This window comes from Martes martes, assembly GCF_963455335.1.
Source record: "Martes martes genome assembly, chromosome: 8".
Taxonomy (NCBI): domain Eukaryota; kingdom Metazoa; phylum Chordata; class Mammalia; order Carnivora; family Mustelidae; genus Martes; species Martes martes.
In genome coordinates this window covers 141633240-141654638 of record NC_137895.1, presented here as the reverse complement: position 1 = coordinate 141654638, position 21399 = coordinate 141633240, and the positions used below count along the sequence as shown (strand labels likewise).

The 21399-nt window shown below is 50.2% G+C and overlaps 1 protein-coding gene across 2 annotated transcripts in view; it reads right to left on the bottom strand.

Annotated features, from left to right (window-relative positions):
* Positions 1 to 249: 249 nt before the first annotated feature.
* The window catches only part of LARP4B (La ribonucleoprotein 4B), a 91907-nt gene continuing 70757 nt past the window's right edge, over positions 250 to 21399 (bottom strand). Inside the window, exons 10-19 of one of the 2 annotated variants that reach the window (XM_080811236.1) lie at positions 21053 to 21106; positions 20760 to 20969; positions 18272 to 18378; positions 17505 to 17756; positions 16491 to 16536; positions 7634 to 7798; positions 5162 to 5286; positions 4959 to 5067; positions 3550 to 3818; positions 250 to 2945 (exon numbers count right to left, since the gene is read on the bottom strand). In XM_080811236.1, coding sequence (XP_080667362.1) covers positions 2930 to 2945; positions 3550 to 3818; positions 4959 to 5067; positions 5162 to 5286; positions 7634 to 7798; positions 16491 to 16536; positions 17505 to 17756; positions 18272 to 18378; positions 20760 to 20969; positions 21053 to 21106 — 1353 coding nt within the window. In that variant the 3' untranslated portion in view covers positions 250 to 2929. Of the gene's footprint in view, positions 3819 to 4958; positions 5068 to 5161; positions 5287 to 7633; positions 7799 to 16490; positions 16537 to 17504; positions 17757 to 18271; positions 18379 to 20759; positions 20970 to 21052; positions 21107 to 21399 lie in introns of both variants that reach the window. The other variant, XM_080811237.1, reaches the window with a different exon arrangement.

The following is a 21399-nucleotide window of genomic DNA, read 5'->3' as shown; positions in this document are numbered from 1 at the left end:
GGACACTCCGCTCCGTGGCCGAACCCGTACTCCGTGCAGGGCTCCCCGCAACACCCCAGCCCGCCACGACGCCCGGGGCCCCTCACACCGCGGCCGCTCCGAGTGTGCGAGAAGCCGCGACAATCCAACACCAGCTGGGAGGCAATCACATTCCATTCTCACGTACACTGACGGGAAGAGACAAGAATTATTTTTAAAAAAGATGTATTCTTGAAGGAATTTTTAATTTAAAAAAAATCAAAAGAAAAATTGAACAGTGCCTAAATCTTTATTTTTCATAACCTACATTTTTTTCCAAATTAGACAGTTTTACACTGAATGACACAAAAGGAAACTTAAATTATCAATAGTTTACACATAAGCTTGATTCCAGTCTTAATGAAAAGAAGTAGAACAAAAACAAAGGCCCTCCAGAAAGCTTCCGGATTACGTCCCGCTCCACGGCCTGGCGGCTGCCGGCCCCACTCCTGGCTTGGATTGTCTGCCGCGCTCCAGGTGACGGGCCACCAAGCGCACGAGCCCGCGACCGCAGCCGGCCGGCAGCAGGCGCAGACACGCACCTTCCTCCCCCCGCGGCTCTCCTAACGAGCTGAACCGGCTTGTAAATGTAAACTGCGCCACGCTGGCGAACTCAGCCACCTGAAGCGTCTACTGCCGCCCGCTAGTGACAATCAGTGACGCGGGGACAGGCGGGCCAGACCAGGAACATCGGGGACACCAACTCTTAAAAAGCAACTACTCTACTGAAATTCATGTCTGGTGAAATGGGGCAAGATTCTCATCCCTCTATTTCCAAATTGCAAGTGTCCTCACACAATTTCACAAGTTACGTGTCATTTGCGATTGCTGTATCTCTGATTCCACGCCCTGAGACTCTGCTGGGGAAAGGAAAGACTTCCGCTTCTACAAATGGACAAAAGCCTCCAACTGCTGGCCCCTCGCGCCAGAGCCACCGTCTGCCAGCCGCGTCCCCAGCCTCCTCTCGCGCGGGCTCCCCTTCCGTGAGCGGGAAGTCTCACAGTGCTCTCCGAAAGCTGGTTTTCGGACATGAGATAGAGCTATTTGGCGGATCATCTTGACTTCATCAGAAAGGGCGCTATAAAACCCCCCGCAGGGCGAGCCACAACCCTGGATGCGACCGGCGGGGCCGCAGGGCAGCAGCGTGGGGCCGGACCGCCAGGCCACGCCACTCCCGCGCACCAGCTGCCCCCGGGCCGGGCCCGGCCCCGTTGCTGTCACTACTGGCCACCTTCACCCTGCCTGCGGGGGACGGCTACAGCTGGCTCTAGCAGTCTCAGCTCCACGGGGTCTGCGGACGGGGGGTGACGGAGGCTGACCGCGTCCGCTCCCTCCCCCGGCAAAGACCACCGCAGGCAGGACGTCCTGGGCCTCGCCTTTCCAGCTCTCCTTACAGCACCCGTGGGAGTTGGGGCGTCAGAGGTCAATTAATTCCTGATTTCTTAAGTCAGCAATCCCTCACCTACGAAAAAAGAAACCCCCACGTTCCTCTTACGCTAGCATGGTGTGCTCCGGACACTCGAGTCCTGGCGGCTTCTCTGGGGAGACGGTCCCGCGCACCAGGGCGGGCGCCCCTCTGGCAGGGCGAACCGTGCGTAGCTAGTTCTGATTTTAAGTAGATCATCTTTTACTGTCTCCTGAAGCTCCTGCCAGCTCCGGCTTCCTACCTTCTGCTTTCACATTAGCTATGATTAGTACGTATTTACAGACTTGTGAGAAGAGCACGAAAGCGTCGGAAGGCTTTGCTAGGACTTTCCACGTCCCTTCTGCAGCAGCAAAGAGGCAGAATCAGACCAACACACCAGCATCAGAGAAAAAGAAAAACACCTCAACAAATTAAAATAATATTCAAACCACAACATTTAGTTTATCTACATCCAGCTCAATAGCAACATTTATAATATATCAATAATTTTTATCAGATTTTTCTCTGTAGGGTACCTTTTTAATATGTTCTGATTATTTACAACTGTACAAGCAAAGCACACACTCCCAGGTGCACATATGTAATACAGCATCGACCACCTGCATTTACAGGATCCCCAACCATCTGGAAAAGGTCAACTGTTGAAATCTTCGGGTCTACTACGGACGCCACTGCCAGGCCCTGTGCTACAGAGCGTGCGCTCAGCGACACCCGCGGCGGCAGCCCCACCAAACCGAGCGGCTCTGTGATCCACTCGCGCCAACCCAGGGGCCAGTCTCCACCAACTCTAAGCTGTCTTATACAAAAGTTAAGGCAAAGTCATTTTCAAGTTTAAATAAAATTCAAGTCTTTAAATATTGGATGGAAATAATGTTTTAAAAAGAACCCTCCGTCTTGTTAAATAACTTTTTGTGGAATAAACTGTATGGTTACATTTAGCAGGAAATGTTTTAATGTCTGCTGCTTAGAATACTTCAAGAAAAAATTTAGGCATTTTAAAACAAAATAATTTATATGTAACTTTATTATGAGCTGCTAGCGTGAGTGCATGCGTGTTCCTCAGAGCACAGCACTTCCAGAGGGGGTCGCTGAGACCCTCGTCTCGGAGGAACGGCGAGCCTCGCCACCAAGGGCACTGCAGACACCACTCTCTCACGACTTAAGGAACACTTCCACCGTGTGCCGCCGCGGAGGTCCGGGAAGGCGCCCACGGAGCCGGCTAACGTGGGGCAGACGCGGCAGCCACGGTGGTGCCCACGCCCTCCCCGCTGCTCCCAGGAGCAGGACAACATCAGCGTACATTTTCGCGGGGACACGGCAGTGGGCAACCAGGTTTATGTTTTCATTTAAGTTCTATTCACAATGTGCTTTGACTCTATCTTACACAACAGCCACGTGAGCCAGGAGTGAGCGGCTGGTTACTTGCTTGCAGCACATCAAAACTCAAGGTTTCAGGGCTCTCTTGGGTGCATCTCGCCCAGTAGATCAAAAACGGGCTATACTTTAAAAAAAAAAACAAAAACAAAAACAAAAACAAAACACTAGCGTCACTTGCTAAGGTTCTGAATGAAGCACAACTCCCATGCCAGCGAGGGCACGACCTGACCCCATCTCTTCTCCAGGCCACACTGACCGTGTCACCTCCAACCTCCATCCCAGCTGTCCTCAGCCCACGCATCGGTCTGGACATCGCAGAGGAATGCACTTGCTAACCAGTTATTTTAAAAAAAGAAGTAGCATAGTTCCGCTTAATTTAGAAAAACTCACTATATATAGCTTGCATTCATAGCCACATGGAGGCTTAATAAAAATATCAATTTGTTAGGATAAATGCATTTTCTATCCTGAAAAAAATCAGACTTATGCATCACCTCCAGTTAAGCACCAACCTAAAATAAGGTTTATATGAATTAAATCCTGAAAAATAGATTTTTTTCAAGAGGGGGGAAATCTGACTCATGGAAGAAAAACCACTTGCAGGCACCTCACCGGCCTTGTCTATGCTGCAAGCCCCTAACCAGCGGCTCATTCTCGGCCCCGAGGGGGACAGTGCTTAGTTGTGGCGACCCCAGCTCCTCACAGCCCTCCCAGACCTCGGCGCTCACTGAGGGGACTTGGGAGGGGTGCTCTGTTCTCTGTGTGGACGCTTCCCGGCGGCCGGGGGCGAGGGCCGGCGGCCTGGTGGCCTCCTCTGGTCTTTGGGTGGTCCCGGGTTGGACTTGGGGGCGGGGGGCTCTCTCTCGGCGGGCTTCTTCTCTTCCTTCCCGCAGCCGACGGCGCTGGGCTTCTGTTCTTTCGGCGGCTGCAACGGGGAAGACGGAGGCTCTCTACTCGTCCTCTGACAGATCTCCGCGTAGCTGGGTTTTCGCAGTTCCTGGGAACAGACACAATGCTAGGGTCACGTACACGGAAGGACACCTCCAAATGTGCGAGAGTAAGTTCGCTTCTGCTAAGTGAACCAAGTTTTCAGCAGGTGCTCAATTCCACACTCGGAAGCGCTATCACTTGTAAAAGTTCATGAATTTCAACAGGTTTTGTTTCCCCTGCAGCACAAGGTTCTCTCCGAGACACTCTAGGAACATCTTATAAAAATGGGTAAAACCAGAAACAGTCCTGAGATACACAGTGCCGACCCTGTGCCCTCCCAAGTCACACAGAAGCCTAAAAGGTGTGAGAAAAGGTGCCCCTGGAAAGAGCCAGAAGCAGAGCCAAGGACCCTGCCCACGGTCCTTGCAAACACCGTCACTCTGCACAGCACAGGCTTCCTGGAACCCCCGAAAGCCATGCTGCCCATCGCTGACCAAGGAGGTTCAAATAATGTTTGTGCCCATTTCAAACCAGAGGCTGGTGGTGTGGATTCAGAAAGGTGAAGACAGAGTTAAAAACTTTTCAAAAAGTTAATTTTTCAGGTAAGTGGAAGCTTGAAAGCCGAGTAACAGAAGAGACACTGAGAACTGTCTCACCTCCATGAGCCGTGTACTAACTTAAAAGTAACTGTAACCTATAAACGTTTCCTTTCAAGATGCAACCTTATAGCTGGGGTTTAACTCCCAAATCTAAAAGACAAAAGTTCCCCAAATCAGAATAGACAAGGCTGGGTGCACCGAGGGGGGAGGAGGCAGGCAGAGGAGCCGGAGGGGAGGCCCGTGGCCAGGATGGAGCCGCCCAGCGGGGAGAACAGGTGGACAGGGGAGGCGCGGCTCCTTCTCGACATCCCTTGGGGGGAGACTTGCCCGAGTGATCAGAATCCATGGAAAACATGGGGCTGCAGTCTTGACACTTCAAAAGACAACCTCACTCAACCAACAGGGAAAGCAGCAGCCCCCAAGGTGGCAGCAACGAGCGACAACCCGCGCCCTCGGTGGGAGGTCGGCAGCCACACCCGAGGTATTCAGTGCGGAAAGCATGGCACCGACACAGGTAAAAACCCAGCAAGCCAGATGTCACTGAAAAGCAGCTGACACAGGAAAGGAACACCGAGCCCCTCCCCGGCCAGGGCGGCTGGGACACGTACCGTGGCAGCACCGTTCACCTGCACCGATTTACTGGCCGTCGTAGTTAGGGCAGAAGGAAGTCTGTCCACACTCGAGGCTTCTCTCTGCTTCTCCACCATCTTGGGATCCCTGTAAAATGCCACCGCAGGCGTGACTCTCGCGCTCCCCCGCAACAGGCGAGGGCAGTCTGACGGCGCCAGGGGCGGCAGAAGGCAATACTTACTCCGGCAGCCGGGCGGGGGAGGGGGAGCGCCCAGCGGCTGCAGACGTGGCACAGGGAGCCGGCACCAAGGGCTCTCTGGGGGTCACCGCGGGAAGCGTGCTCGTGCCTGCATCCGCGTTTAGGCTCTGAAAACCAGGAGGAGGACAGTTTAAACTTGGGTAGAGATGCAGCCCTCAGACTTCTGTCCCCATGAATTAGACACACAAACAAAGGCCCTAGTCTGAATGACAAGCCTCCCCACCTTCCTCCAGTGGGGGGCACCAGGGTCAAAGCATGGCCTAGACCAAGCGGGGCAGCTGGAAAACACTGCCAACTAGCAGCATGAGGAAAGAGAGCCCTGCCTGTCCAGAGCGCTCCCCCACGGCCCACGGCCCCCTCACCACTTCTGCGACTCGGGCTCCCCTCGGGGCTCCACTCGCATCGCCCATAAGCTGGTTTTCTGCACGGAGTAAGTTTCAAAGGCACCTTATTCCTGACACCCCAGTGCCCAGCACAGCCTGGCACACGAGGAGCCTTCAAGTCTCTGTTACATGTGGAGCTCCCGACCGAATTCCGCACAGCTCCTTGTAACTAAAGCCCGAAAGACTGACCCTTCAATACAGACATCAATTTGGGTGCCTCAAGGTGGGTGGCAGGCGCGGACAGTTCCCGCCCCTGGAAGCAGGTGTATGAACCCCCAGTTTAACAGCTGTGGAAACGGAAGCTGGGAACATGGGCATGAACCTGCCCTTGGCCGTGGGACATGGCCGTGAGCAGCACCCGGGGCACCTGCTCCAGGCAGTGCACCAGGGCGGCGTTCCTCGTGCCGGGTGACGGCCACGTCACTGCCAGTCTGCACAAGCACAAAGAACGCTTCCTTCCAATTCTACTTTCCGAGCAGACCAAAGGTTTGGAGGCGGACTGAGCTGAGAACACCTGGAGGGAGCAAGGTGGGCGGGATGGCACCGTCTGTGCCCTCTGCCCCTGGCACCGGGGCCCTACCAGAGCACCAGACTCTTCACAAGTCCATGCTCAGCTGCGGGAGCAGAAAACGCCTCCTTTCTGTAAAGGTTCATCGACTCCAGGGGTCTCGCTACGCTGCAGTGCAGACGGCAGCCGGTGCGCGACCCGCTCCCCTCGGGGGCGAGCTGCCAAGCCCCTTCCAGCCGCCTCCCGCACACAAGCACCGAGGCAACGGAAAAAGCTGCTGCAGGGGCTTCGGGGAGAAGCTGTGACACCCCCGGCAGTGGGATCCAGCTCAGACCCGTTTAAAGTGGCCCTTTTTTCTTAAAAAAAAAAAAAAAAAAAAAAAAAAATTACACGGAGACTCGAAATGTAAACCATTGCAGTTGCTGCTTTTGAAGCAGATGGAGGCCAGCCTCCCGTCCCCGCCACCAAGGGGAGTTAAGGCCAGGGGAATGCTAGAAGTCAAGGTCCCTCCAGCGCTCGAACTCTGACATCGATGGAGAAGGCAGCTGTAACCCAGAGACTAAGGTCTGAAAGTTTAAGACATAAAATAACGCACAGGACACGCCAAGGGCAGCATGTGCTGGGTACTGTCACGCACAGACCCCTGGAGTCCACGCCCCCTCCAAGGTTAAGGACCAGAGCAGTAAGCACGTGGCAGCATGACGGGGACCGGACACAGGGCTTGATGAATGCCCCCCCACCCCGAGCCCCTGGTACCCCGAGGCTCTGGTTACCAGAGCTGGTAACGCAGGGGCTGTGTGGTGGCCCCGTACGTCTCCACGGGCTGGTGCAGCTGCAAGGCGGCACCTGCCCCAATCCAGAGGCCTTCCATCAGGGCGCAGGAGGGGACTGTGACTGAGCCAGGCAGAGATCTCACACAAGGACGCTTGTTACTGTGGCAACTTGCTAGGTGCCCCACACCTCTGCCCCGGCGAGAGCTCACCCAGGCGCCATGCATCATTCCCAGCAGCTGCATAGACCCTCCGTCCCTTGAGAACTGCTGTAGAAGCCAGACGGAGCACTGCAGTCTCATAGTCTCTGGCTCACGTAGCTCACCAGGTGCTTACAGAAGAGGGAGAGCAACTAGTGTGGTCGCAGAGCTGACCAAAGCCACCAAGCAGAATTACAGAAGGACGTCTCCAGGCCCCTTGCTGTGGCATGCATCACTAAAAAGTCTACCACTTCTGCTGCAACTCAGACTTCTGTTTTATTTTGTGGACTTGTAAAAGAAAGGCAGGTCCTGAACAACAACAACAGAAGCGCCATCTGAGCCCTGTGGGGACAGGGAGCATCCGTATGGCACGTGAGACCGGTTTACACCTGACCTTGGTGGGCAGTAAGGGAATGAACAGAGAAGGTCTAGTCACAGGTTCCAGTCTGACCCTGCCACTGCACACCCACGGAGCCTCTGGATCACCCCCTTCTCTGGAGCTCCCGCACACACCAGCACTGCCTGTAGGAAGAGTGTGGCAGAGCACCTGGCGCCGACTCGGCACCAGGCAGACACCGCGGTCCGGAGCTTACCCTTTCTTTCGAGGACCCTAGTAACAAGCTAGACAGCCTGTTTTCAAACAGGTCCTCTGTCTTCAGGTGGCCTGCTGCCCCAGGCAACGGAGGGAAGTTGGACAGTCCTAATTCGAAGCTCGGGGACGGGGGCTTTGGTGGCGTTGGAGACTGAGTTTGACTCCTCTGAAAGAGAACAACACGGTCATGCTGCAGGAGCGCAGACTGGCTGGGACTACGCCCCGGGGCCCAAGAGCAAGGCGCGCGATGCATTCCAACTTCCGGCTTCCGCCTGTCTGGGAACAACAGAGGTCTCCCCACCACCACAGCACTTCGTCACTTAAGCAAAGGTCATTTATTACACAACTGGAACCATCAGGAGCACAGCTAGGAAGCTGAACCCTCCTGAGGCTGCCGCCGGCTATACAGAGCTACCTCTCTGGGATGCCGAGACCGTCCGGTTCCCGGCCCACAGCCGGCCACAGACCGGGGCACACGAGCATGCGGCTGAGCAGAGCACAGCACACGGACAGCGGATGGACAAGTGAGGGAGGCAAATTCAACCCCACCCGCTGAACATCACGACAGCCTGAGTATGGCCACTGACCGTATGCATCTCCAGACAAGGACTGTGTTATTACTGGAGAGCCTGTCACCTGACTTACAGAGGAGACAGTGAAAGAAAGAAACAAAAAAATGCCACTCTGCTCTGAAACTTATGTAAGAAACTTTACAAAGATTTCCATTAAAAAATAGTTTAAAAAAGGGGCCTGGGTGGCTCAGTCACGTAAGCATCTGCCTTCGCCTCAGGTCACGATCCCACAGTCCTGGGATTGACTCCCCCATCCGGCCTTCTGCTCAATGGGGGGTCTGCTTCTCCCTCTCCCTCTGCCCCTCCTCCCCTCTCATGCTTGCTCACTCTCTCACTCTCTCAAATAAATAAATAAAATCTTTTAAAAAACAGTTTAAGGGGTGCCTGGGTGGCTCAGTGGGTTAAAGCCTCTGCCTTCGGCTCAGGTCATGATCCCAGGGTCTTGGGATCGAGCCCCGCATCAGGCTCTCTGCTAGGTGGGGAGCCGGCTTCCCTCCGCCCTCTCTGCCTGCCTTTCTGCCTACCTGTGATCTCTGTCAAATAAATACTTTTAAAAAAAATAGTTTAAGAAGGGGGAAGGGACTTCAGTTACCTGAAACCTTATTTATTTAAACACTTTATACTTTAAAATCACTATGTAAAAACATGGTATTTGATGACAGATTTTTATCAGATTTCTTGAGTTTTCTTCACAATAATATCCAAGAGTAATTTATAAACCCAAGATCCCGAAGAAAGGGATGTATTTTTATTGAAAAATTATCAGAGCAAGTTGCTTTAACAAGCTAGAGTCATACTGTGAGCATCCAGTTCCTTGGAGAAGATAAGGGACAGAGGGGGACAGTTATCTGGGTGAAGTGCAGGCTACTCTGACCGGAAACACGGCTTTCATGGGGCTCAGGTAGCTTCGAAGGACCAACACTGCTCGGCAACTTACACCAACAGGAAGATGATTCCCTACAGAGGCAGAATCTGGAGAAAGGTTGTTACAACTCAAGAGAGGTTAACTCAAGCAGGTTAAAGAATGAAAAGGGACCCACGCTGACAAAAATCCCACTGTGTCTTAGGGGAATTCATCCCAAACCACAGAATAAGGTTAAGACCACAGCCAGATATCTAAGCAAAAAAGATGTAAGTAATATGCTTGACAGAGAACTTAAAGTAATGATCATAAGGATGCCCACTGAGCTTGAGAAAAGAAGACATCAGGGAGACCCTTACCCCAGAGATAAAAGCAAAAACAAACAAACAAAAAAACAATCGATCAGAGATGATGAGCACAATAAACAAGATAGGAACAGGCTTGATGCAATGAACCGCAGGCTGGAGGAAACAGGAACAAATTAGTGACTTAGAAGATGAAGTAATGGAAAGTAATGAAGTTGAACAGAAGCAAGCAAGCACCATGGAACATGAGGAACACAAGAACAGACTTAGGGAACTCAGTGACTCTCTCAAACATAACAACATTCTTCTCAACAGCAGTCCCAGAGGAAGAGAGGAAAGGGGGCAGAAAGCTCATGTGAAGAAGTAACACTGAAAACTTCCCTACGCTGGGATCCAGAAGGAAAAAAAGAACTCCCATCAAAACCAATAAAAGCAGGCCAACACCAAGACATACTGTAAACTATACTTGCAAAAAATAGTGATAAAGAAAACGTCTTCAAAGCACCAACACAAATCATTAACTTAAAAAGGAAGACCCATAAAGTTAGCAGGCGATTCTGCAACAGAAACCTGGCAAAGCACAAGGGAGTGGCATGATACAGTCAATGTGCTGAATGGGAAAAATCTGCGTCCGAGAACACTGGATCCAGCAAGGCTGTCATTCAGAATAGGAAAGACAAAGGGTTTCCCAGACCAACAAAACCTAAAGAAGTTCATGACCACTAAACCAGCCCTGCAAGAAATATTAAGGTGACTCTCTGAGGGGAAAACAAAGACCAAAAATGACAAAGACAGGAAATGATCAGAGAAAATCTCCAGAAACAATGAAATCAGTAATAAAATGGCACAAAACATAGATCTATCAACAATCACTCTGTACGTAAATGGACTAAATGCTCCAATCAAAAGACACAAAGACTCAAAATAGATTAAAAAAAAAAAAAGGTAAGATCCATCTATGGGCTGCCTATGACTCATTTTCGACCCAAAGACACCTCCAGATGGACAGTGAGGGCTGGAGAACCATTTATCCAAGTACCTGGCTGTCAAAGGAGGCCGGAGTAGCAAGACTTGCAACAGAGAGTCTAGATTATAAACCAAAGACTGTAACAAGAGAACAGGAAGGGCACTATATCATAGAAAAGGGGACAATCCAACAAAAAAGACCTAAAAATTGTATTTGAGCACCCAAATATGTAAACCTCTTAATAACAAACACAAACATATTGGTGACAACACAAGTAACAGTAGGGGACTTCCACACCCCACTCACAGCAATGGACAGAGTATATAAGCAGCAAAGCCACGAGGACACAATGGCTTGGAATGACACAGTGGAGCAGATGGACTTCACAGATATATTTAGAACATTTCATTCTAACACAGCAGAATACACATTCTTTTCAAGTGCACACGGGACATTCTCTAGAACAGACCACATATTAGGTCACAAAGCAGGCCTCCACAACTACAAAAAAGACTGAGATCATACCATGCATCTTTTCAGACTGCGAGGCTATGAAACTTGAAGTCAACCACAAGAAAAAATCTGGAAAGACCACAAATATTTGAAGGTTAAACAACATGCTACTAAACAATGAATGAACAGGTCAATCAGGAAATCAAATAAGAAATTAAAAAACACAGGGAAACAAATGACAATGAAAACACAATGCTCCAAAACCTCTGGGACACAGCAAAGCTGTTCTAGGAGCGAAGTATATAGCACAGGCCTACGTCAAGAAGCAAAAAAAATCTCAAACAATCTTACACCTAGAAGAGAAGAAAGAGAACAACGAAGCCTAAACCAACAGAAGGAAGGAAATAATAAAGATAAGAGCAGAAAAAAGTGATACAGAAACTAAAGAAAACAACAGAACAGATCAATGAACCAGGAGCTGGTTCTTTGAAAAAATGAATAAAACTGATAAACCCCTGGCCAGACTTACCAAAAAGAAAAGAGAAAGGGCCCTAAATAAATAAAATCACAAACGAGAGGAAAAACAACAGCCAACACCACAGAAATACAAACAATAATAAGAGGATATTATAAAAAAAACTGCATGCGAAAAAAATGGCCAACTTGGAAGACATTGATAAGCTCCGAAAATCATATAATCTACCAAAACTGAAACAAGAAAAAGCAGAAAATTTAAACAGACAAATAACCAGCAAAGAAATTGAATAAGTAATCAAAATACAAAAGTCCAGGGCCAAATGGCTTGCCAGGGGAATTCTACCAGCATTATCCTAATTCTAAAATCAGATAAAGACTCCACTAAAAAAAAGAAAAGTTCAGGCATACTTATCCCTGATGAACATGGATGCAAAAATTCTCAATAAAATACTAGCAAACAAAATCCAACAACACATTAAAAAAATCATTCACTACAATCAAGTGGAATTTATTCCTGGCTTCAAGCATGGTTCAATATTCACAAATCAATCAACATGATTTACCACATTAATAAAAGAAAGGATAAAAACCATATGAGCAGGCACCTCAGTGGCTCAGTGGTTAAGCCTCTGCTTTCAGCTCAGGTCATGATCCCAGGGTCCTGGGATCGAGCCCTGCATCAGGCTCCCTGCTCCACAGGAAGCCTGCTTCTCCCTCTCCCACTCCCCCTGCTTGTGTTCCCTCTGTCGCTGTCTCTTTGTCAAATAAATAAAATGCTTACAAATAAAAAAACACATGATCATTTCCGTAGATGCAGACAAAGTACAACATCCAATCATGATAAAAACCCCCCAATAAAGTAGGTACAGAGGGAAAATACCTCGATATATAATAAAGCCCATCTACAAAAAACCCACAGCATCTTCAACGGGGAAGAAGTGAGAGCCTTTCCTGTATGGTCAGCAACACAAGAAAGATGTCTGCTCTCACCACTGTTACTTACGACAGCACTGGAAGTCCTGGCCTCAGCAGTCAGACAACAGAGAGAACTAAAAGTCGTCCAGGGGTGCCTGAGTAGCTCCGTCGGTTTAGTGTCTGCCTTCGGCTCAGGTCGTGATCCCAGCGTCCTGGGATCGAGCCCCCCATCAGGCGCTCTCTTTCTGCACTCCACCTGCACTCTCTCACTGCCTCTGTCTCTCTAATAATTAAATCAAATCTTAAGGAAGGAAGGAATGAAGGTCATCCAAATCGGCAAGGAAGAAGTCAAAACTTCCATTATTTTCAGATAATGGCCTATACCTTAAACTGGAAAGATTCCACCAAAAAACTGTTAGAACTGATAAACAAATTCAGTAAAGTCACAGGTTACAAAATCAATGTATAGAAATCTGTTGTGTATCTATACACCAATAATGGAGCAACACAAAGAGAAATTAAAGAATCAATCCCATTCGGTACTGCACCAAAAACAGGTAAGATACTGGGAAGAAGCCTGACCAAACAGGAGAAAGACGTGCACACTCTGCAAACTGTGAAACACTGATGAGAGAAACTGAAGATGACATGAAGAAATGCAAAGGCGTCCCATGTTCATGGACTGAAAGAACAGATAGATGTTGTGAAAGTGCCTGTAAGACCCAAAGCAGTCTGCACGTCGAATGTAATCCCTATCAAAATACCAACAGCATTTTTCACAGAGATAGAACAAATGATCCCAAAATTTGTACGGAATCACACAAGACCTCAAATAGGCAAAGCAATCCTGAAAAAGAAAAAAAAAGCTGGAAGCATCACAATTCCAGACTTCGAGCTGTTTTACAAAGCTGTGGTCATAAAGACAGTATGGTTCTGGCAGAGAAACAGACGCACAGATCAGTAGAACAGAAAAGAGAGCCCAGAAATGAACCCTCAACTCTACAGTCAACTAATCTTCTACAAAACAGGAAAGAATGTCCAATGAAAACAAGACAGTCTCTTCAACAAATGATGCTGGGAAAACTGGACAGCCACATGCAGAATGAAACTGGACCATTTTCTTACACCACACACAGAAATAAATTCAAAGACCTCAGTGTGACACCTAAAACCATAAAAATCCTAAAGAGAACACAGGCAGTAATTTCTCTGACAGTGGCAGTAGCAACTTCTTTCTTGGAAAGCCTCCAGAGGCCAGGGAAACAAAAGCAAAAATGAACTAGTGGGACTTCATCAAGATACAAACTCTCTGCACAGCACAGGAAACACAATCAACCAAACTGCAGGGCAACTTTCAGAATGGGAGAAGGTACATGCAAGTGATGTATCTAATAAAGGGTTAGTGTCCAAAATTACAAGAACTTCTACAACACCCCAAAATTAATACTCCTATTAAAAGACAGGCAGAAGACATGAACAGACATTTCTCCAGAGGTATCTGGATGGCCAACAGACACATGAAAAGATGCTCAACATCACCCATCATCAAGGAATGCAAATCAAAACCACAATGAGATAAAAAGTCACAGTGGTCCGAATGGCTAAAATTAACAAGTCAGGAAATGAAGGTGTTGACAAGGATGCGGAGAAAGGGGAACCTCGTGCACTGTTGGTGGGAATGCAAACTGCTGTAGCCGCTCTGGAAAACAATATGGAGATTCCTCAAAAAAATAAAAATAGAGCTACCCTCTGGCCCAGCAATTACACTAGGTATTTACCCAAAGAAAACAAAAACACTAATTCAAAGGGATACACGCACCCCGGTGTTTACAGCAGTGCTATTTACAACAGCCAAACTGTGTGTGTGTGTGTGTGTGTGTGTGTGTGTGTGTGTGTGTGTAACGATGGAATATTAGTCAGCCATCAAAAAGAACAAAATCTTGTCATCTGCAATGACATGCGTGGAACACGGGGTATTACACTAAGTGAAGTAAGTCAAAGAAAGGCAGCACCGTACAATCTCACGCATATGCAGAACTGAAGAAAAAGCAGATAAGCAAAGGGAAGAGAGAAACCAAGGCACAGACTCTTCACTGTAGAACACACACTGCTGGTCGCCAGAGGGGAGAGGGGCAGGGGATGGGGAGGAAGGGGAGGAAGGTGCGCACCTGCTGCGACGAGCACTGGTGACGCGTGGCAGTCCTGAATCACGACGCCACGCTGAAGCTATACTGGGTCGACTAAGTGCAACTGAACACTTAACAATAAACCACTACAACACGGTAAGAAGTTAAAAATATCAACCCCACCGTGTCTTTCCGGGGTCCGTTTCTCACCTTTATCACGGTGCAGGTAGCTGAGGTTCAGCTCGTTCCGGGGGGCGACGAGCCCTCAGAAGCAAGCCCGCACTTACGATCCCTCGGTCCCTCCACACTTCGGGAGCCTCGGTGGCTCGGCAAGGCTCTGACTGAGGCCCAGACCCGTGGTCTCAAAGTACTTCTCAGGGGCTTTCAACGTTTGCATTTTCTGAGGGGAACCCAGGTTTTCAGAAGACCACATTTCCAGGCATTCAAACTTCACAGAAGTTTACTAGACCCCGAGGCCTGAGGAAGAAGAGGGGCAGGCGACAACGGCCGAGGTGCAGAGCTACCGAGCGGCAGCGCCCACGGGTGAGGGCTCGTCTTGAGTGCAGTGTTCAACAGTTTTTAGGATTTGCACGGCTGGAGGTGAGGTACGAATGTGGCCCTCGCCCCACAGCCTGGCTGGGCCAGGAGAGCACACGCTATTACCCATTTCTAAGTTCCAGAAGTCACCAGACTGTCCCGACACAACCACAAATGCACTCCCCTTAAAAACAACCTGAGGGTTTTGAAGGGACAGGGGGTGGGAGGTTGGGGGAGCCAGGTGGTGGGTATTAGGGAGGGCACGCATTGCATGGAGCACTGGGTGTGGTGCAAAAACAATGAATTTTGTTACACTGAAAAGAAATTTAAAAATATATATATATAAAAAAGAAAAAAAAAAAGAAACGCGCCTGCATCACATGCCTGGCGTTCCACGTGGCCACAACCACTGGGAGTCAGGAACACAAATGTAACAGAGATGGCAGGGGGAAGAAACGTCACCTCTAAATGTGATTTAGTAACCAAGGAGAATAATTCTTTTAAGGTAACTATTAACTGACGACCTACTCTGATGCTAGCCTTGCCAGTCCAAACGTTATAGGAATTAATTCCAACTATAATCAGCCAATAAAAATGACCGTACCAAAGGGTTCACCAAAACCAGACTAAACTAACCAACAAGGCAGAATTCTGGGTGTTTTACTAACTACTAATTTGTACTTTCCGAGTTCAAGACAGAGAAAACAGATCTTTTCCAATGGGAGAGCACATACCCACGGGCTCAGGGGGCTGGACCAAGAATTTACTCAGTCTCTCCAGTCCTCCAAGTGTCGATGTCTATATCGTTCTCCCTTCTATATCCTTCCTCCCACGTGTGGAGACACAGCAGCTCCACCCGCATGCGAGAGCCACGGGAGGAACTCGTACAGAACCCCAGCAAATGTGGCCATGCCTCAGGTACTCAGCACTCACATGAGCCTCCCTTTATTCCTGGGTTTGTTCCAAACGTAAGTTACAACAGAAGGCAGTAATGCTTTCTTGCTTTCTTTCCCTTTTTTTTTAAGAGACAGAAAGAGGCAGAAGCAGGAGGAGGGGGAGAGGGAGAGGGAGAAGCAGACTCCCCACCAAGCAGGGAGCCCGATATAGGACTCGATCCCAGGACCTGGAAATCATGACCTGAGCTGAAGGCAGACACTTAACCCACCGAGCGCCCCCCAGGAACCCCAGCAGTAATGCTTTCTGTGTAGGGTATACAAGTTAAATGTTCTGAACGAAAAATACCAATGAACTAATTCCCACACAGAAGTTCACTCTGCTTGTCAAGAACCGTTAAGTTCAGTTACTTTCACTCGTACCACGCGGTTACCCAGGGAACGCATCTCCACGTGTGCACAGACCGCCCTGCATGCCTACTGGGTGGTCGGCCGTGCCTGCCGCACAGCCCACGCACATGGAGACACCAGGGGGCGACACTCTGCAGCCACGGCGGCGATCGGCATGTCTACAGACACGCCGCCAGCTTGTCCCCTTCAGGCTGCCGAGTCAGTTATCACCTGACGCTCATCACGGTAAGAGAAAAGCTCCACACGTCTTAACCATCATTCATGCAGTTAAATCGCACGTCTGTTTAGTACAAATTAGGTTTACAAGTCTTCTGATGGTGTCAGGGCTGGATGTACTCACTGTCAGCTTCTCCTCCCGTTTCTTCCGGTAGCCAAAGGAATTCTTCCTAGAGAAGAGGAAAGCAAAACACTGATTTTTTTTTCCACTTGAAAGGTTTTTCACTGAGCACATGTATGTGCACACATAGCCTTTCTTACTTTGTAATCTGTTACAGTTGATTTTTTATTGTAAAATCCCAACCTTAGGAAGTATAAGCAAAACAAAAATTTTGTAGTAAAAGACTGAAAGTGATGTTGAGATTTAAAAAAACAAAAAAGTAAGAAAAACATCTACTGAGAGAATTTTCCTAGTGGACGTTTAGAATTTTTGTTCCAGAAATACCTGAATGTCCATTCAGTTGCAATGACAAGACACATAAAATCAGACAATGAGCTACAGGTGAACTGTTAAACACTGCTAATGAAAACGGACCGGGTTAATCATCAAAGTGGAAAGACGCCGAAGCAGCCTGGCGTGCTCTCCCTCCCTCCCTCTTAGCCCCGACATGACCACGTCAGCCCCCGTCCGCTGCCACCGGCCAGCACTAAGGTTTCCAAGCCCTAGGCACCTCCAACAGCCAGCTCCCCGCTGTGTGCACAGGGCTCTAGCTGTCTGGGACCGGCACCGTGTCCCGCACTGAAGCACCAAACACCGATGGAGCGGCCAAGTCCTGGCGGGCCCTGAAGCCACACGCAACTCTCATGCCCCGGACAGGTTTCTGTGGCCTGACAGCCCACAGGCTAATTCTATTCCATAATTTTGTTTTTATGTACTTCTCCCTTTGTTATTCCAACTGAATATACTGGTACTGTCTGTGTAAGCTGGAAAGAAATAATTCTGACTAATTCCTTTCCTTTACAGAAAATCTACAAGCAGTCCTGCCCAAGATGGCCTAACGAGCTGAGAGCCCTTGCCTGTAATGTATTTGAAAATAACATTTACAAAACATGCCTAAATTGACGGAGCCTGTAAATATTACGAACTTATTAGGAAAGGCAGGTCGCAGCTGTCTGACAGCAGCTCCGAAGCACTCACCTCCCTCTCCCTAAGCCAGGAGGCGACTCCGCGCTGCTCTGCTCCACTCGGCCAGACCCAACCTCCCTCTTGGTGTAGGTCGGAGGGTTCTGTATCCGTGTTCTAGGCTGACCTGTCTGCCGTGTCTGTGGGCTTCGAACACCATTAATTAGCCGATCAGCAGTGAAGTTAAATATCGAAGGGCTTTCTAATAGCCCAGCTCCTCTCTCTGCGGTGGGAATGGCGTGGCGTAGATGAGATTTACTAGGATTCCTGTAAACAAAAGGTTTGCATGCTCATTCAGTTATAATGGGATCATGGCATCCTAAAATGGGATTACTAATATAGGAATGTCTTGGCTAAAATGTGCTCTCTACTTAGAAAAATCTTAAAAATGTTACTGAAGAAACAGCTCACGCATACCATGTCTGCTAGCGCGAATCTATAAGGTATCAACGTCCTGCTCAGTGGCGTCCAAGCCCACGTTAAAAGCGGACGCCCGCAGAGACAAGGTGCAGACAACCTGCAGGCTCTCGGCACACGTTTTAGGGCTTCATCTCACAGAATGTAAGTCCACGCCTCAAGCAGTCTGATTTGCGCGGTAAAACACATCCCAACGGATCGCCAAGGCTGTTTCTTCACTAAGTCAAAGTGACTCGTGCATGTGGGGAGGACCACCAGGTTTAACGCCACCTGTCTTGCTTTGCCCTTCAAGCACACCACACGGCAGTGACCCGGTACCACCAACCCCAGACAACCACAGCCCTTCAACCACTCATGCAACTTGCCTGCTTCGTGGAGGGTACTGTCTGAGGGAAGTCAGAGGAGATGCTGCAGGTTTGAAGGTTGGAGACGTAAACCCATTTATAAATCCAGTATTTGGAAACGGAGTCACCTAGATTCAGTAAAAACAAACAAGTCAACAAGCCATAAACAGACCTGGAATTGGCGAACACCATACAGACCTTCTGCTTATCTAGGCTGTTTCTCAACATTTTATTCCGTTTTATACCAAAAATATTCCCAGGCTGAAAAGAGCATGGTGTTAGATCACTGCCAATGACCAGTATCTCCTGAGCCGGGCTGGGGCAAGACCTTTTTCCGGGCCGACTCGGGTGATCTCACAGCAGCCTGCCAAGGAAGCCACTGACACCTACTCGGACGCTAGAGCCGAGAGCGAGCGGGACAGAAAACGGATGTTAAGGACAGCAGAGGACCAAAAGCTGATTTTTAAAAAAAGGAAAAGGGAAAAGCAGCAGGGGAAACGCCGGGGCAGAAAGATACCCTTGGAACTTTGTGAGCCGCCTCAACACCCTGCCTGAGAACAGCCGCCAGAGTCAGACTATTTAAAAATGGATCAATCCCACCAAAACCAGATTCTGAGATTATAAACTATGTATGCTAAGGTCGCTCGTGACAAATCACTTCCTGGATGTACTTTTACATACACAACTCTGCTATCTGAGTGACTGCGCTCAAGAGTTTAAAAAATAAATCAGTTCCTGACCCAGTAATTTAATAGGACTCGCCGAGAGTTCACAGGCACCGCATGTTCACATCTGCTCAAAATGAAACAGTACGCTTTCAAGCAAGCACAAGGCCTCAGGTGCCCCAAACCAGGGTCATAGGAACCCTCCTAAGTGGCCAGACAACTGACCCCAGGTGCCAAGGGCCCCTACTCCAGCCCGATACAGGTACAATTAGAGAAGTCAGAGGAGAGACTTAAGAGGACCTACACCGCACGACCAGGGCGGCCAGCCTCCTTGGGAGAGATTCTCCCACACAAGAGTTTGAGGACTCCATCTCCCCAGGAGGTTCGCTCATCACGTATCAGCCACGAGGCTGTCGGCTTTTACGGAGAGCAACAAAGATTTCAAAAAAGGAGTGCGTTATGAGAAGTCCCTCTGAAGAGAGAGAAGCGGCTCTAACACCAGCACCTGTCTGCTGACGGCCCCGCAACTGTGGGGTTCTAGACCTCCGGGCTCTGCCAGTGCCAGAGAGGACCCGTCCTGACCCTTCCCCATCTGCCCTCCTCGCATCCCGTAAGCCACGGGCCAAAAGCACTTGCCTCAGGGCACAGTAAGAAGCCGAACAGCTCTGTCTCCCAGTTCCCCGCCTCCGCCTCTGGGTCAGCTCCGAGACCCCGACGATGCCACCGCTGCCAGTGCCTCGGCACACGCCGCCCCCTCTCCTGCAGCCTCGCCTCCCTCACGCCCCTGCTGTAAGCTCAACGGAGGAGGACGGAACACCTGGCAACCTCCAAATTTGAGGTTTCACCGTATTCAGTCCCACTTTGCCAATGACCACGTGTCTGACGGACACTGCTGTCTCCCCAGCCGCGTCCCTTCACAAACACGTCTTCCCGAGTCAGCAGCGAACAGGCACCATCCCCGCTCAGGCGACGCGCTCCTCTCCAGCTCTCCCTTCAGCCAACGCCCTCCTCCCACCGCGAGGGGTAAGGGGAGCCGCGGCAGGGCCTGGCTCGCAGGCGTCTCCCGCGCCCCGCACCTGACCTGAGCGCCGCACGACTGGCCCTGACTCAGGCCGCAGCCGCATCCTCAGTCATCAACTCACCTCCTGCTTTCCCGACCGCGACCTTCCGCACGCTCCACTGCCCCGCAGCCCCAGGCGCACCTGTCCGTCCGTCCGTCCGCACAGTCTTGGACGGGAGGCCAACGGCCAGGGCCGAGCAGACGAGCCCTGCTCCTCACACCCCACACTCCACCAAGCGCGCAGCCGCGCCAAGGCAGGGTCCTCCTGACCTCCCCGACCTCTCCGCTCTCGCCGGCAGCGCCCCTGGAGGAAAGCGACCGGCCCCGCTCCGCCGGCCAGTCGACCCTAGGCCTGGTGTGAGGGAAAAAGCTCGCAGGTCTTCCACTCGTCCTCGGCTGTGGCGCTACCGGCACACCTCTGTCTCCTCAAAAGCACTTCTCCCGGCGACCCGCCCTGCGCTCCGGAGCAACCCCGGTCTCCCGGAGCCCGGACCACACTGTGTGTCCTCCCGGGGACTGCACGGCACAGGAAGGTGCCGCCACAGGGGAGGGCAGGGGGACTGGGCCGAGATCAACATTAGAGCCTCCGAAGGCATTTGTACGGGTACGAAGCTGCCAACTGATCTCCCGAATAAGTTTAAATCCGCCAAAGAACTTAGGTCTGTTTTATGCTGGCAAACCATCTATGTCCCTGGTTCGCTACCAGAATAACACCCCTCCCGAGCACCCGGTGCAGCGTCCACAGCGTCCTGCTGCACGAGCTCCGAGTAACGACAGGACTCACCAGGGGGGGATCGAGATAGCTGTGTGTCGCCGACCACGTCTGGGGGGCGATCAGGCTGTACAGGGGGAACTGCTGCTGGGGGCTGTAGACCGGAGGCAAGTAAAAGGAGGCTGTGTAGCGCTGCTGCGCGTAAAGGCTCATGTCCAGCGGTCTAAATCCGTTCTTTGGCAAAAATGTGTTTATAGCTATTGCCTTTGCTTTTATCCGTGCCTAGGTGGGAACAGAGAGATTTCTGTCAGCGTGCTCAAGAACTGGGCTGCAAGTAAAGAAAGTATAACGAAGGTCTTGCTTACCTTAATTGGTTTTCCTTGAAAAGTTTTGACTTCTTCTCGCAGATACTTGTAAGCCTGAGGGCAAAAATCACCCAAAATGCCACCGTGTCAATCTTGTAAGTCAGATGAACTAACAACCCAACGCCTCAAACAGGGAACGGTACAGTTAAGGTACGACAGACAAGACCCGGAACACCGATTCTTAGCCCATTTCAGGTCACAGATTCCTTCAAAGAACCTCTAAGACCTAGGGAGACTCTAGCAAAAACTCTCCTGAACGATGCCGGCATACGATTCTATCAGTACTGACACACGTCACCAAAGCCTCCCATGACCACAGACTAAGGACACTGAGCCCCCAGCAGCTA